Consider the following 15,544-nt stretch of genomic DNA (forward strand, 5'->3'; position numbering starts at 1 on the left):
TATACATATTTAAAGTGGACCGTTTGATAAGTTTTGACAGATGTATATACCTGTGAAGCCGTCAGCACCATCAAGAGTGTGAACATCCCCATCTTAACCTAAAGTGATCTTAACTTAATTTTTTTTCTTTTTTTTTTAATTAAATCTTTATTGTTCAGATTATTACATTTGTTCCTCTTTTTTCCCCCCATAACTCCCCTCCTCCCAGCTCCCGCCCCACCCTCCGCCCTCACTCCCCACCCACTGTCCTCATCCATAGGTGCACGATTTTTGTCCAGTCCCTTCCCGCATCTCCCACACCCCTTTGCCCCCCAAGAATAGTCAGTCCATTCCCTTTCTATGTCCCTGATTCTATTATGATCACCAGATTATTTATTCACTTGATTCTTAGATTCACTTGCTGATAGATGCATGTTTGTTGTTCATAATTTGTATCTTTACCTTTTTCTTCTTCTTCCTCTTCTTAAAGGATATCTTTCAGCATTTCATATAATACTGGTTTGCTGGTGATGAACTCCTTTAGCTTTTCCTTATCTGTGAAGCTCTTTATCTAGCCTTCAATTCTGAATGATAGCTTTGCTGGATAAAGTAATCTTGGTTGTAGGTTCTTGGTATTCATCACTTTGAATATTTCTTGGCATTCCCTTCTGGCCTGCAAAGTTTCTGTTGAGAAATCAGCTGACAGTTGTATGGGTATTCCCATGTAGGTAACTGAGTTTCTTTCTCTTACTGCTTTTAAGATTCTCTCTTTGTCTTTTGCTCTTGGCATTTTAATTATGATGTGTCTTGGTGTGGTCCTCTTTGGATTCCTTTTGTTTGGGGTTCTCTGTACTTCCTGGACCTGTAAGTCTATTTCTTTCACCAGGTAGGGGAAGTTTTCTGTCGTTATTTCTTCAAATAGGTTTTCAATATCTTGCTCTCTCTCATCTTCTGGCACCCCTATAATTCGGATGTTGGTACGCTTGAAGCTGTCCCAGAGGCTCCTTACACTATCTTCGTATTTTCGGATTCTTTTTTCATTTTGCTTTTCTGGTTGGGTGTTTTTTGCTTCTTCGCATTTCAAATCTTTGCCTTGATTCTTGCGCTCTTCTAGTCTGCTGTTGGGAGTCTGTATAGTATTCGTTATTTCAGTCCGTGTATGCTTAATTTCTAGTTGGTTCTTTATCACAACATCGAGGGTCTCATTAGATTTCTTGAGGATCTGACTACATTTATCGGTGGCTTCTAGACAGTTCTTAAGAGACCTTAAAAGTGTTGTTCTGAACTCAATATCCTCCATTGACAGTTTTGTCCTGTTTCTTTGTCTCCGCATTTTTTATGCTTTCTTGGTGCACTCCCTAGTGGTCTTTGTGCGCAGTCTTGTTGTAGTTAAGCCTTGATTGTTGTCGGCAATACCGGGGGTGATTTGACCTCCAGGCTAACTGGCTATGAGAGTCCGCTGTGTCTGCAGTGGGAGAGCTTCTGTTCTGGATCTCTAGGGCGGTGCTAATCTAGAGTTTGCCTGAGGCTATCCGACAAATGGCTCTGCGCAGGGCTTGGGCGGGGCAGAGTGAAGCGAGCAGTTATGGCTGTTCTCAGTCCCGTCCCTAGGGGCTCTGCCTCACAGAGTCCCAGCAACCACTGCAAACCTCGGAGAGAAAGCTGCCTTCGAGTTCCAACCGAAGCCAGACAGTCCCACTTCTCCCGTTTGAGTCTGGGTCCCTAGAGACTCGCCCGGATCTGGAGCTCAGAGTCTGAAACTCCCTCCCAATTGAAAACAACAACCATTGAAAACAACAACCGCGCCCTCCGCCTCCAGCCCGCTCCGCGTGTACTCCGCACCTGAGTATTTCACTTCAGCACTGTGCCTCCTCTGAGTCTGGGTATGATATTCTCTTTCCTCCTAGTTGTAGAATTTCCACTCAGCCAGCCTTCCTGTGGTTCTGGATGATGTCCGTTTCGTCTTTTAGTTGTTTTTTGAAGTGGTTGTTTGAGGCAGCAATCTCCAGCGTTAACCTATGCCGCCATCTTGGTTTTCTTAACTTAATTTTGTATTTGTATTTTAAATTCTTTTTTCTCAAAGAGAGCCTTCCAATTTTTAGATTGGATTTGCTCCTGTATAGAGAGACTCAACTGAGACCAGAGTAAGAAAGCACTTTGAAAGTTCTGTCTAGCTAATCAGAAGTACAGTGGAACCTCAGCTCTCAAACTTAATTCATTCCAGAAGGCTGTTCGGGAAGTGATTTGTTCGAAAACCAAATCATTTTTTCCCGTTAGAAATAATGTAAATTAATCTGTCCCAGACCCCCAAATGATTCCCTGTTTTAGCCTTTTTTATATATAATATATGTGTAATGTACTGTTTAATCTATAAATAAACACTTCTTTTCTTAAATTTACTGAATAATCCCCTATTAGCCTTAAAGGAATCACCTTCAGCACTTGGACCTGCGGGGGCGGGGTGGGGGGGTAGGGGGAGTGCGACTTTCAGGTCAGCATGCAGCATCTTTACTTGCTCATATATCACAGCCTCAGAAATGGCTGTCACTGGCTAACTGCTTTCCCTTTATCCAAATCAACAACAGTTTTTCTACCTCTTCAACTGCCTGTGATCATTGTTTCTTTCACACCCTTAGCAACATTAGGGTTCTTGATGGCCTCTTTATGTTTTCAAATTGTGCTAATAGTTGATTTCCCCAGCAACTAAAGCATTCTCTCTTTTGCTCGTTGCCTGAGAGATGCTTTTTGTTGTATAGACATTAGAAAAATGAGGCTTGACTATAAAGGGTTATTTCATTTATTTAACTCGCACCTTTCCCTTAGAAGCTAAAGCACTTTATGGGGCATCTAACCAACATCTCATCATCCTTCCCTTGTCATTCATTTAACAAATATTTATTGGGAGCCTACTAATGCAGGCAGTTTCTAGGTGTAGAGCAAGCACGTCAAACTCAAAGGTTAACACGGGCCAAATAAACAAGGTTTAAGTTTATGTGGACTGCAAAAAAACAAAAGCTTCAATTTTCATAGAAACGTAGGTTTATTTCGATAGAGACATGCAGAATACAAAGGGCTGAAATAAATGAGTAATCATTAACATAAAATAATAGAACATTTTAATAAAAATTAATATTTTTTCTTGAACATTAACTTACTAGACACTGAATAACTGCACAAATTAATAAGCATAATGCAAATAAACCTATTTTTCTTGTTCTCCGACAGCAAAATATTTCCGGTTGCTCACACCAAACAAGTCAGTACAAGACTAATGACGTGGCAGTCGGCTGCTAAGATATTCGCTGCTAGTATTAGTGGAGAGAAATGGTGTGTCTGTGCATAAGAGAAATGAATGCAACAGGATTATAGTAATCAGTCATGAGCAAACATTGTAGTTCATTATTAATAACTAGAGGCTCAGTGCACGAAATTCATGCGGCAGTGGGGGGTGTGTGTGTGTTTCCCTCAGACCAGCCTGCACCCTCTCCAATCTGGGACCCCAATCCAGGACTGCTGGCTCCCACCTGCTCACCTGCCTGATCACCCCCAAACCACTCCCCTGCCAGCCCGATTGCCCCTAAATGCCCTCCCTGCAGGCCTGGTTCCCCCCAACTGCCATCCCCTGCAAGCCCGGTTCCCCCCAACTGCTCTCCCCTGCAGGCCTGGTCCCTCCCACTGCCCTCCCCTGCTGGCCTGATCGCTACAACTGCCCTCCCCTGCCAGCAATCTTTGACCACATGGGGGCAGCCATCTTGTGTGTTGGAGTGATGGTCAGTTTGCATATTACCTCTTTATTAGATAGGATTATGTGTAACAGGATATTGTAAAAATTAAGTTACGGAATTTTTTAAAATATATTTTATTGATTTTTTACAGAGAGGAAGGGAGAGGGAGAGAGAGTTAGAAACATCGATGAGAGAGAAACATCGATCAGCTGCCTCCTGCACACTCCCTACTGGGTATGTGCCCACAACCAGAATCGCCCTTGACTGGAATCGAACCTGGGACCCTTGAGTCCCCAGGCCAACACTCTATCCGCTGAGCCAAACCGGTTAGGGCGAGTTACAGAATTTTTATTAAAATGTTTCTTGCATATTATTATATTGGCTGGGCCGCGAGTTTGGCCTGGTTGGTGTAGAGTATAAATAAGTAAATAAACAGACAAAAGTCCCTGTTCTAGGAGCTTTCCTCCCATGGGAGTGGGGATGGACAGTGCTCTAAATGAGTATATCGATCACGTGGTATGTTAGAAGGTGCTATGGAGATAAGTGAAACCTGGAGCATAAAGGGTGAGCAGGAGGTGATCTCAGCTTTCAGTGGGGTGTTCAGGGAAGATGTCCCCAAGACAGTGGCATCTGAGCAAAGAAGCCATCAAGGACATGTGGGTCTCTGGGACAGAGCACAGGATGCACAAAAGCCCTGAGGTGGGAGTGGGCCTGGCATGTTGCAGGAACAGCGAGGAGACCCGATGGTGGGTGGCATGAGATCAAAGAGGGACTGAGCTGGGGACCAGGTGGACACATCATGTGGGGGCTTCCAGGACATTGTAGAGGCTTAGACACTTTTAATCTGAGGGACATGGTAAGCCATTGGAGGGTGTTTGAGCCTCAGGATCCCTGGCCACTGTTGAGAATAGACTGGGATCAGGGAATTCAGGTAGGCTTTCATCACAGTCCATGCCAGAAAGTGGGCAGGAGGGCAGGAGCGGGGGGCACTGGACCACGCAGGGTGAGGTATGAGAAGTGGCTGGATTCTAGATACAGTTATCTTCAGATAGAGCCTTCCTGATTCACTAGTGGACTCACCTCTTCATTCATTTGACAAATACATGCCAGGTATTGGAGATGTAGACCTGAATGGAGATGTGGCCCCTTCCTTTGAGGCGTTGGGAATTTAACAGGAAAAGATAGAGAATTGATAAGCTGCTCCCTGTGTACAAGGTGTGGGCTAGAGAAGCAGCACTAGAACTATACCCCAGATGGTCTCCAAGCTAGTGTCCCCTGCCTTCCCCATCCCTCCAGCTGCCCGCCAACCCCGAGACTCCAGCATGTTCTTCTCAGCACCACATCCTTCAGCACTGCAACTAACCTCCCAACTCTCTGGAACCTTCTCTTTGCCCCACTCTTTTCCTTACTCCTGGACTGGTCTCTGAATTAGACTGCTTACAGGGGCCTGAAGCATTTTACATTCATTTTACAGAAAAGGGAACTGAGCTATAGAGAGCTCAGTTTAACATTAAGCCAACATTAACGTCCGTTTCCTAAGTCTGTAAAAATTCGGTTGGAAAGTCTGGTGGGAAATCCTTTAAAGGGCCTAGATTTAAAGAGAAGGCAGTTGAAGGTCCATAGAGGAAAGCGACGTGCGGAGGTCCCATAGCTCGTGTGGAGCTGCTGGGCCGGAGCCTGGCTCCCGCCTCCCAGTTCTGTGACCCGTTTTCAGTCCCCTGTGGGCTGACTTAGCTCTCTTGCCAGTGAAGAAAAGCATTTCTTAACTGCAGCGTGAGTGCTCTAGTGATACATAGGGTGCGACGTCACTGGACTGCCCAAGGAGCCTGTGGAATTCCTGTCCCTGGAAAGCTTTGAGAAGAGACATCTTGCTGGATCTCGGTTTTAGGTACAGACCAGCCAGCCCACAGGGTGGTGTCCCCTGGGTCTGGTCCTTCCCTCCCCTCTCCCCCTGACACAGACAGACCGGTGCTTCCAGGCCAGCCAGTTCTTCTGGCAGACGAGACCTCCTGAGGGTGGCCTCTTAATTCAGCCTTGGCAGTGGGTATAGGTCAGCTGGGGGGCCAGCGTGGCCTTGGCTGTACTCTCTTTTTACAACCCAGGTGGCAGATAGCCCACTCGTCCTGCCTCCCCCCTGCATCAGCAGGTTCCTTACTCATAGCCACAGCCCTCCAGGCTCAGCGAGCCCAGCAGGGCAGAGCAGGCTGGTGGCTGGGCCTTCTGGCCCCAGAGTTGAAGCAAGGAAGTGATAGCTGCCGCTCAAACCCTCTCTCCCTCCCTGTCCCCAACCTAATGCCCTTCTTTATGGTCTAATCCTCCCAGTGGTCAAGGTTCAACTGAACGCTCACCTGTCCACCCAGCCTGAACTGACCACTCGCTCTCAGAGCACACTGCATGTTGACTGTCCGTAGCATGAGCTGGAGCTATTGTGTGGACACATGTCTCTCCCTAGCTGGGTGGTGAGCTCTTTGACCCAGGGAACCCCTTTTCATGATCTCATTTATGATAACAGGGCACTTTTCCTGGGTCTCTCAGATACAGCATCAGCCTCTAGGATGTAGACCTGTTTTGACTGTTCTCCTCAGAACCATGGAGTGGAAGTGTGGTTGGCCTGGGTTTGTGTATCTGAGTTAAGGGCCTCAGACCTCCTCTGGGGATAGTCAGTGTGTCAGCACTTATTTCCCCAGGCTCCCTGCTTCACACAGACAGGACATCGTGTAAGGGCCTGTGCATTTGTGGAGGTGGCAGGAACTGTGGGAGTTGCACAGGGAAAGGGTCAAGGCCCAGGCACTTCCTTGCAGCCTCTCAAATGTGCAGAAGGCCCAGGAGAAGTGGAAGCAGAGAGGCAGCTGTCAGGCTGCCATGGGCAGAGGTGAGGTAGCCACGTGATAAGGAGGCTCTGAGAGGGCGCCTCAAGCTGTGCATCCAGCAGGAGGCCATGGCCCTGGCACCTCCTTGTTCTTGGGAGATCCCTGGGGTCCAAGGATGGCAAGAGGGAATTTGCATAGTCCTCACCCCTGGTACCCACTCAAGGTGGGCAGAGGGTGCCAGAAGGGACCTCTCAGACACCTCATTTGCCTGCCTTTTGTCCTTCTCCTCCCACTGATGGCTCTTTGTTTCTCCACAGGTCGGAATGAGCTGATTGCTCGTTACATCAAGCTCCGGACAGGGAAGACCCGCACCAGGAAGCAGGTGGGCCCTGGGAGACGGGTATGGGTCCCCGGGCAGGCACCCCAGCACCAGCCTGCTCCCAAGGTGGGCCAGGTCCTCCTCAGGACTAAGTGTGGGCTCTCGGTGGGACCAGCTTGGATAGGTTGTCTCTTTTTGGTATCCCACGGACAGTTCATTTTCCCCGCCGTCCCTGTTGCCATCCCTCGTTTTCTGGGGAGTCAGCAGCCCCTCCCCATCCTTCTCCAAGACACCAGGGAACAGAAAGCAAAGCACTGGAACTGCACTTCTGTTTATTTCCCAACTGAGGGCCCCTCATTGACTGACCCTTTCTTTCATTCATTCATGCATCCGTTTACTCCTTTAGTCCACAGAAGTGGATTGAGGCCCATGGAGGGCTGAGGGTCAGGGATCCAGGATGGGGAGCTAGGCTGTCTGGGAAGTAGGGTCAGGAGCCTTCTCTTCTTGCCATAGGTCTCCAGCCACATCCAGGTGCTGGCTCGTCGCAAAGCCCGTGAGATCCAGGCCAAGCTAAAGGTAAGGCCCATGGCAGTTGTGGGAGGAAGGACCTAGGGCACAGATGGGGCCGTTTCGGGAAGTTGAAGCTCTTTTTCCAGAGGGAAAAGGCTTCCCTTTGTGTTTAGGGGCTGGCTGCTTGTGTGCGGAGCCAGCATGCTTCTTGGTATTGGTGAGAGTGGGATTCAGCCTATAACCTCTCCTGTCCACACAAGGAGGGACACTTGACCTTAGAGCCATGTGTGCGACTGCCAGGCTCCACAGCATCCTGGGGCCACAGGTCAGTCTCCTGCTGTGCTCCCTTCCCCCAGGGGCAGTGCCCTCACCAGATCACAGCAGAACGCCCTCCAGACCCCACTCCTTGAAGCCTCCTAGAGCCCCCTGGCTAGTGCCATCAGCTGACGCCTCCAGGGTGGTCAGGCATGGGAGGCATTGCTGTGGGTGGTTGGGATGCTGCTGTGGGAGCAGGTGGAATTCCTTCCCACGCCCTGCTCTCTGGGACTGGCAGTTCCTTCCCCTCCCTGGATCAGCCCCTCCTTGAGTGACAGGTGACTGTTCTGTGGAGGGCCAGCTGCTGGCAGCATTCCCCTCGGGGCGGCCCTGCTCCCCACAGGACTCAGGCCTCTCGGACCCTGGCCAGGGGGCCCTTTTGGTGAATACTAGTAGGAAGCATTGCATGGAGGTGTTAAGCCTCTCCAGCCGCTTGGTAAGAAGAGCTAATAACATTTGGGGGCATTAGACTAAGACCAGCAGTTTACAAACAATTTTTGTAAAGCAGTGTAAGTCCCTTTGGTTTTGTTTCCCCCAAATATCACCCCAATTTGTTATTAAAGGAGCTACTCAGGTCAATGCTAGGTTGGTGAGGAACAGACCAGAGGCCAGAGACTCCCAACTTCTATTCACCTCTCATGCCCATGGCTCTTGAACCCCAAAGTACCTCAGAACCCAGTTTAAAAGCCCTGGACTGCATGACCTTGAAGGTCCTGTGTGGCCCAGTAGTTCATGATCCCGACTCTGGAGGTTCTGAGTGGGTGGGGACGCCTAGGAAGCCACACCCTCCTGCCTCTCAGCTTTTTCCTCCTGCCATCAGCCCAGCTGTCTCCCACCCCCTCTGTCCCTGGACAGCTGGCTGGGCCTCAGCTGTTCATGCCTCCCTCTCAGGCTGGCACATGCCCCTCCAGGCCACCCTGAGGGTCCTGGAGCCCAGCTTGCCCCTTGTTTCCCCCTCTGGTCTGCCTCTGACTCACTGGGACCCTGGGCGGGGACCAGAGTTGGGAACAGACTTTCCAGTGTTCTGTTTAGAGTCATTGAGAGGAACTTTTAGTTCCACTGGGGCCTGGCTGTGCAGCTCACATTTGCTTAGAGGAATTGCACCGCTCCTGTCCACAGGCTCTCACTTGGGGCCTAGGGACAACCACTGGGCAGACATCAGGGAGCCACGAACCCCTTAAATAATATGCAGATTTTCACACTTAGGTGGAGATTGGTCTGAGGATTTCATCATATTCTCAAAGGGGTTTCAGAGCAAGGTCAGGTAGAAATGCTCTGGGTCTCGGGCTTGGTCTGGCCTGACTCTGCCTTGTGCTGCATGAGCTTAGGGGAAGCACTGCCCCTTCCTGAGCCCCATCCAGTCTCCCCTTCTGTAAATGACAGGGTTAGGCAAGGTAGTACCGATAAGCATACCCTCAGGTGAGGGTAAAAAGCATTATTAGTACTGTTAGTATTATTAGCAGTGTCATAAGTGCTTATCTGTTCAGAGCCTGTGCAGGTGAGTCCATTCTTCAGGTTGGGCCCACGGAGGGCAGACAGCCAGTGTTTACATCCTGACCTGTAAAGGGCAGGGCGTGCTGGGGGGCCCCACAGGGCAGGATTGAGACAGGTGAGGTCACAGGAGACTGTCCGTGCCTCCAAACAGCCCAGGTGACCAAGGACGACCCCCTGCTCATTCAAGGGGGATCCGACAGAATTATGTGTCATCTGCTGTAAGCCAGGTGCCGCCCCAGCCACCAGTGGTGTGGGGATGAGCAAGAACTGAAAGGTTCCTGTTCTCAACTTGTAGTCGCCAGAGGGGGGGAGAGAGGGTAGAAAAGGTGAAGGGGAATAAGTAGCACCAACTTCCAGTTATAAAATAGATAAACCACAGGGTTGTAATGTACAGCACAGGAATATAGTCAGTAATACTATGACAACTTTGCATCATGGCGGATGGTTACTAGACTTAGTGTGGAGATCGTATTGTAAGGTATGTAAGTGTCAAGTCACTATTTTGTACATCTGAAATTAATATATTATTGTATGCCACCTATACTTTAATAAAAAATTGTTTTTTAGTCTGAAAAATAAGTAAATAAATAAAAGGTCCCTGTTCTCAGGTCCGTGGTTTGTAAATGGAATGGTCTTCAAAGTCTCTTTAAGTGCTAGTCAAAAAGGCAGGGCAAGTATTGTGCCTCTTTGACAGATGAAGAAACTGATCTGAGAAACCACGTGACTTGCTCAGAGTCACAAAGCAAAGTAATAGCTTTGCAAGGACATAAGCCTGTTCCCTGGGGCCTGCCTAGTCCAGGGCTCTGGCCACGGAGAGTGGGACAGCTTCCCTGACCACAAGCCCTCCCTGCCTCGCCTCGCCGCTGCTGAGGCCCTCCCCTCCACTGTCTTCCCCCAGGATCAGGCAGCTAAGGACAAGGCCCTGCAGAGCATGGCTGCTATGTCGTCCGCCCAGATCATCTCCGCCACAGCCTTCCACAGTAAAATGGCCCTCGCCCGGGGCCCTGGCTGCCCAGCAGTCTCAGGGGTAAGTGGGGCTGCCTGGAGCCAGAGGCCAAACCAGCCTCTCCTTCTCGCTCCTCCCCCTTCTGCAGAGCCAGAGCACTGGCCAGACCAAATTTCTCCTGCTTGAGTCCTCTCAGGCCAGGCGAGCCAGGGGGAAGGAGGGACCAAGGACCGAAGGGCCATGCTGGGTGGCAGCTCAGCTGGTATTGGAACTACCTTCCTGGGGGTATTGGCAGGAACACAGCAGACCTTTCACAAGGGACAGAGTCGCCCCCATTAGCTGACCACCCAAGAAGCTCTACAGAATTGGCCTAAAGGACAAAAGGGGAAGCTGAAGTCCTGGGGACGGGGGCTGAAGCTGGGGCTCTGGTGCAGCACCAGCGTGACCCTGAGTGGCCCTGCCACTTGGCCTGGTGCCCACTCTGCCCTCGGGTCCCCACTCCTTCCAGCTGCAGGGCTGATGTCCATCAACAAACTCTTGTTCAAATTTTAAATGTTTCGGCCTAAGAACTGGCCTCTTAGCCATGGCCAGGTGGCTCACACTTTCAGAATGGTCCTGCAAGGCTCCTCCCTTCCAGGGCTGTGTCCTCACAGGGTTTTCTTGGCTGTAGGGTCTAAATGGGTCTTCAAGAGCCGCCGTAGAGGCAGTGACAGCCCTGTCCTGGGCTCGGTGCAGCTCATGTCTATCATTTTTCAGAGGGTGTTCCAGAGAGCATTAGTCCACAGAATGTTTAAATAGATATGACACAAAGTGATTCTATGCATAAGTAAGTTTGGGGCACTTAGAACTGCCTTGGTTTCCTGACTGTAGGACTGTTCACAGCCTTACGTGCTGCTGTGCACTGTGGATCTCTCTCTCATGGAGGAATACGAGATGCTGTTTACTAAGCTGGGTGCTTCTCCCAGGGGGCACCGTGTCAGCAGAGCGTGTCCACAGACTTGAGTGCCTTGAGACACACTGAGATGCTGCTATAGCCAAGCTCCAGACAGTAGCAGTAACTCTCTCCCTGCACCCACTGGTCCAGGCTCCAGCTCACCTTCCAGCTGAGGCCACAGCACCATCTCCCCACACCAGGGCCCTTGTGCACATGGACTATGCTGACTATGCTTTTTGCCTCCTCAGTTTTGGCAAGGAGCTTTGCCGGGCCAAGCCGGAACATCCCACGAGTGAGTATGGCCTGCTGCCAGCTGCTCCCTGAACTGAACTGGAGCGCATAAACTCAAGAGGTTGAGCCTGGGCCGCAGGGTGGGACAGGGCTGCAGTTTGGGGTCTACCTTTTATTACGGCCTTGAGCTTGGGGATCCGGCTCTCCTGCTCTCAGACACCAGCTCAGTCTACACTGTGGACACCCTGTGGTGGCTTTTGCCAAAACACCAGTCTGTCCATGGGGTAGCAGGGCCAGGGGTTGGGACCCCAAGGGAAGTAGGCTAGGAACCAGGGCTCTGGCTGGCCTGGGAGGGAGGGACAAGGGAGGGATGGGTTTTTCAGTAGACATGCTGCTTCTGTGGATCAACCCTGAAACATGAGGGAGTTGGCAGGAGAGGAAGTGGGAGGCCAAAGCCCACCAAGGCCACTGATGACCAGACCACCGGGCCTGCCACACAGAGAGCGATGGACGCTGCATCCTGCCCAGGGCTTACACCTCCTCTCTCCCCTCTCGCAGTGTGAAACCTTTCTCTCAACAAACCTACACTGTCCAGCCTTCGCTGCCTCTGCCAGGTGGGTCTGCAGTGAACAGCTCCCTCGCCCGTCGCACCCCTGCAGCTCCCGCCTCCAGGTCCCAGGTGCCTGGCAGCTGGAAAGGGAACCCTTACTAGCAGAGGGAACCCTTCCTGGGAAGAGGCCCGGAGCAGGCGCAGGTCCAGCAGCTGGGCCAGCACAGGAGCTCACCCCCTTGCACTGCTCAGGTGACCAGCTCTGTCCTTGCGTCTTTCTCATGAGGGTCCCTCACCATGTTCCACTTGGCAGGGCAAGGCAGGATCCTCGCCCTCAGCACCTTTTCTGGCTTGGGAGTAGCTGCTGCCCACATTCTGCCTGGCCTTTCCTGCTCTAGGGGCTGCCGCCTGGGGTCCTCCCAGCCCTGTGCAGTCTCCGCTCCCCTGCCCTTGCCTCACTGGCCTCGCTGTGCTTGCTCAGGCCTCCTAGATTTTGCCTGGATTACTGCAGTGGCCGCTTAACTAGCTCCAGGTCTCCCGTCTCTTCTCTTCACCCTCTAGGTCTCCCGTCTCTTCTCTTCACCCTGTAATCCCCCTCGTCATCTTTTTAAAGCACCCATTTCAGCATGTTGCTTCTAGGCGTGGAACCCTATAATGGCTCTGGTGCCTTCAGGATACAATGTGAACTGGTAGGACTTGCAGGGCTCCTCTGTTAAACCTCATCTTTCTCCCCTCTCCTTCCCTCCCCACCCCTCCCTGCCTCAGTGCTGTGGCTCAGGCACCCACCCCCCACCTCAGACTAGGTGCCCTACTGTTGGCGCCTGAGTACTCTGCACCCCCACCTAGCATCTGACTGGTCATCTGTGTGGCTGATTTGTCCACCTCCTCCAGTATCCTGTCCTGCCGGCACTCGGCAGTTCCTCGGGAAGCATGCTTGAACAAATGAATGAATGACTCAGCTGATGCTTTAAGCACAGGCTAATGTGTCTGTCCAGCTCGGCCTTCCAGCCACCCCTCTGATTACCATTTCTTCTCCATCTCCCTCCTTGGACCTCAGCACATGGGGCCTCCCTTCCTCTGACTCCCAGCCTGGAAGGAACACTAGTGCCTTCTGGGCGGCCTCGTTGCTCTCTCGTCCGTCATCTCCAAGGCCTGGGCTTGTCCTTGCTTCATGTCTGTCTGTGCCCTCCTCTTCCCTCCACTGCACTTAGCTTAGACCCCGCAGGACTGCTTTTGTCTGCCTTGCCCGCCCTGCCAGTCCTCCAAACGGGAATGGGGTCTTTCAGAAATGCAGATCTAAGCATTTCCCTGCCCTGCTTACATAAAATCCTGTCCCTTTCCCAAACCCTTAGGCTAAAATTCACACTTCTTAGCCCAGCCCTTCTCTTCAGCCTTGTTCCTGCCCCTGGTACAAACCCGTCCTTCTCTCCAGTTCTACCACAGACTTGAGTTTCCAAACTCATGGAGCATCTCACAGCCCCCAGACCTTTGCCTCAGCTGTGTCCTCTGCCCGGAACGCCCTTTCCCTGGCTTCACTAACTGCCGTCTACTTCTCCGTCATAACTTCTTTCAAGCGCCGCCTTCGGAAAAACCTTTCCCGACCACCCCAAGTTGGACTAGCAGCTCCTCTTTGGTGCTGAGTGTATACCTTGTCAATTTTAATCCCATTCATGACTTCCTTTACTGCAGACCTGTATCAGAGTACCTATCCTGGGCCAGGCACTGCTCGATGCTGGAGCGACAGCAGGGAATCCCACAGGAGACATTCTCTTCTCGCAGGGCTACGTCATAGTGGTTAATGATGGTCTGATAGCTCCGCTGGACCAGAAGCTCCTTGAGGGCGAGAATCCAGCAGAGCCTGCCCTGGAAGCCCTTTCAGTCCAGCAGGCATGCAGTCTCTGGAGTGTGTGGCAAGGGGACTGAGTTGTACCAGGCAGGCTGAGCCCTCCACCACCCCTGTCAGAGCCCATTTAGGGGAGATTGGTGATTCCCTTGCTAGCACGGTCTCATCGGTGGGCCTGGGGCCCTCACAGAGGCTGTCGGCAGGGAGGGCGTGTGTGAACAGGCTCACATGTGCCTCTCCCACTGCCTGCAGGGTTCGAGCCTCCTTCAGGAGCCGCCCCATCGCCCTCAGCGCCCCCAGCACCCCCGTGGCAGGGCCGCAGCGTGGCCAGCTCCAAGCTCTGGATGCTGGAGTTCTCTGCCTTCCTGGAGCAGCAGCAAGACCCTGACACGGTAGGTCCTGGTCCCTGTCTAGCTGCTCTTTCACTCTGGAGCTCCCCCACCTTCTCCAGCTCTTGTTCCACCTGCTTCTGGCTTCCTAGCCCAACCCTCACCCGCTCAGCTATGGGCTTGAATTTAGGTTCCTCATTTCTTTGCAGCCTTTACTTTCCTTGAACCTCTTCCCCTTTTCCTTTCCTTCCTCAAGCCACCTCCCTCTTCTTTCCTCACTTCACCTTCCCTCTCTCCCTGTATAGCTATTGCTCCCATCCCAAAGCCCCCACCACGGTTTCTTTGCTTCATTTCCATTCTCTCAGATCCTCTCCCTTTCCTGCTCCCTCCCTGACCTCTATTCTTCCCTCCATGTTCTCTTTCCTCCCAGTGAACTGCTCATCCCAGCCTCACCCCGAGGCTGTCCCATCCTTTCCCTATGGCTCTGACCCACATCCCCCTTCAGCGGCTTGTTCCTAGGTGAACAGTGTCACCTGCAAAGGTCAGAGGAGCATGTGGAGGAGGCTGGGCCAGCAGGGACTTTGTGGCCATCTCACTTTGACATTCCCAACTTGTCTTTTAGGTGAGGGACTCATTAGTCAAACAAGCTCCTCCTCAGAAGCCCACTGTGCCACAGAAGTAGGTTTCACTTGGTTGTAGCAACAGAGGCACCCAGCCCTGTCTCCACGGGTGGAGCACAATTTGAAAACACCTCTAGGTCAGTGGTCTGATCTCTGTGAAATAACAGAGGCCCAAAGATAGAAAAAGACTTGCCTAAAGACAGTTCATGGCAGAGGCAGGACTATGAAAAATACAAATAATAGCTACAATTTATTGAGCACCTGCTGGGTGCCAGACACCCCACCAGATGCTGTATACCATTAATTTTGCTTTATAGTCAATCCTTTGTCTCCATTTTACCAGTGGGGAAACTGCAGTCCAGAGAGGTGAGATTACTCACTCCCGGTCACATGGCTGGGATCTGAGCTCTGGTCCATTTTATCTGCCCTGCTACCCCTGCCTCTCCCTCAGACCAGCTGTTCTCTCCACAGTACAACAAGCACCTGTTCGTACACATTGGCCAGTCAAGCCCAAGCTACAGTGACCCCTACCTTGAAGCCGTGGACATCCGCCAGATCTATGACAAGTTCCCAGAGAAAAAGGGTGGACTCAAGGAGCTCTTTGAACGGGGACCTTCTAATGCCTTTTTTCTCGTGAAGTTCTGGGTAAGCCCTCGATAGACTCTTCCGCCCTACCCCCAGCACGTTGATGAAAGAGGAGAAAAGAGGGAGAGTGGCATCTGGTGTTCTTGTCGTGGTGGAAATTTGAGGAGCACAGGGCCCGTGAGAAGGGGAGGAGCGAGCATCAATGGCTGAGCCTGGGAGTTGGGCCAGTGGGCTGGAGAGTTGGGCTAGTATGAGGCCCTTTTCTTTTTTCTTTTTACTTTTTTAATATATTTTATTGATTTTTTACAGAGAGGAAGGGAGAGAGATAGAGAGTTAGAAACATCGATGAGAGAG

The 15,544-nt window shown here is 51.5% G+C and overlaps 1 protein-coding gene across 14 annotated transcripts in view; it reads left to right on the plus strand.

The window, feature by feature from the left end:
* The window catches only part of TEAD4 (TEA domain transcription factor 4), a 90,983-nt gene that overhangs the window by 41,998 nt on the left and 33,441 nt on the right, over window positions 1–15,544 (plus strand). For 10 of the 14 annotated variants that reach the window (XM_036301697.1, XM_036301698.1, XM_036301699.1 and 7 more), the window contains 6 exons: window positions 6,832–6,896; window positions 7,347–7,409; window positions 10,051–10,179; window positions 11,822–12,065; window positions 13,909–14,048; window positions 15,077–15,250. In XM_036301697.1, coding sequence (XP_036157590.1) covers window positions 6,832–6,896; window positions 7,347–7,409; window positions 10,051–10,179; window positions 11,822–12,065; window positions 13,909–14,048; window positions 15,077–15,250 — 815 coding nt within the window. Of the gene's footprint in view, window positions 1–6,831; window positions 6,897–7,346; window positions 7,410–10,050; window positions 10,180–11,280; window positions 11,325–11,821; window positions 12,066–13,908; window positions 14,049–15,076; window positions 15,251–15,544 lie in introns of all 14 variants that reach the window. The other 4 variants (XM_036301703.1, XM_036301705.1, XM_036301706.1 and 1 more) reach the window with 2 other exon arrangements.

Source organism: Myotis myotis, unplaced genomic scaffold (assembly GCF_014108235.1).
Source record: "Myotis myotis isolate mMyoMyo1 unplaced genomic scaffold, mMyoMyo1.p scaffold_m19_p_3, whole genome shotgun sequence".
Classification (NCBI taxonomy): Eukaryota; Metazoa; Chordata; class Mammalia; order Chiroptera; family Vespertilionidae; genus Myotis; species Myotis myotis.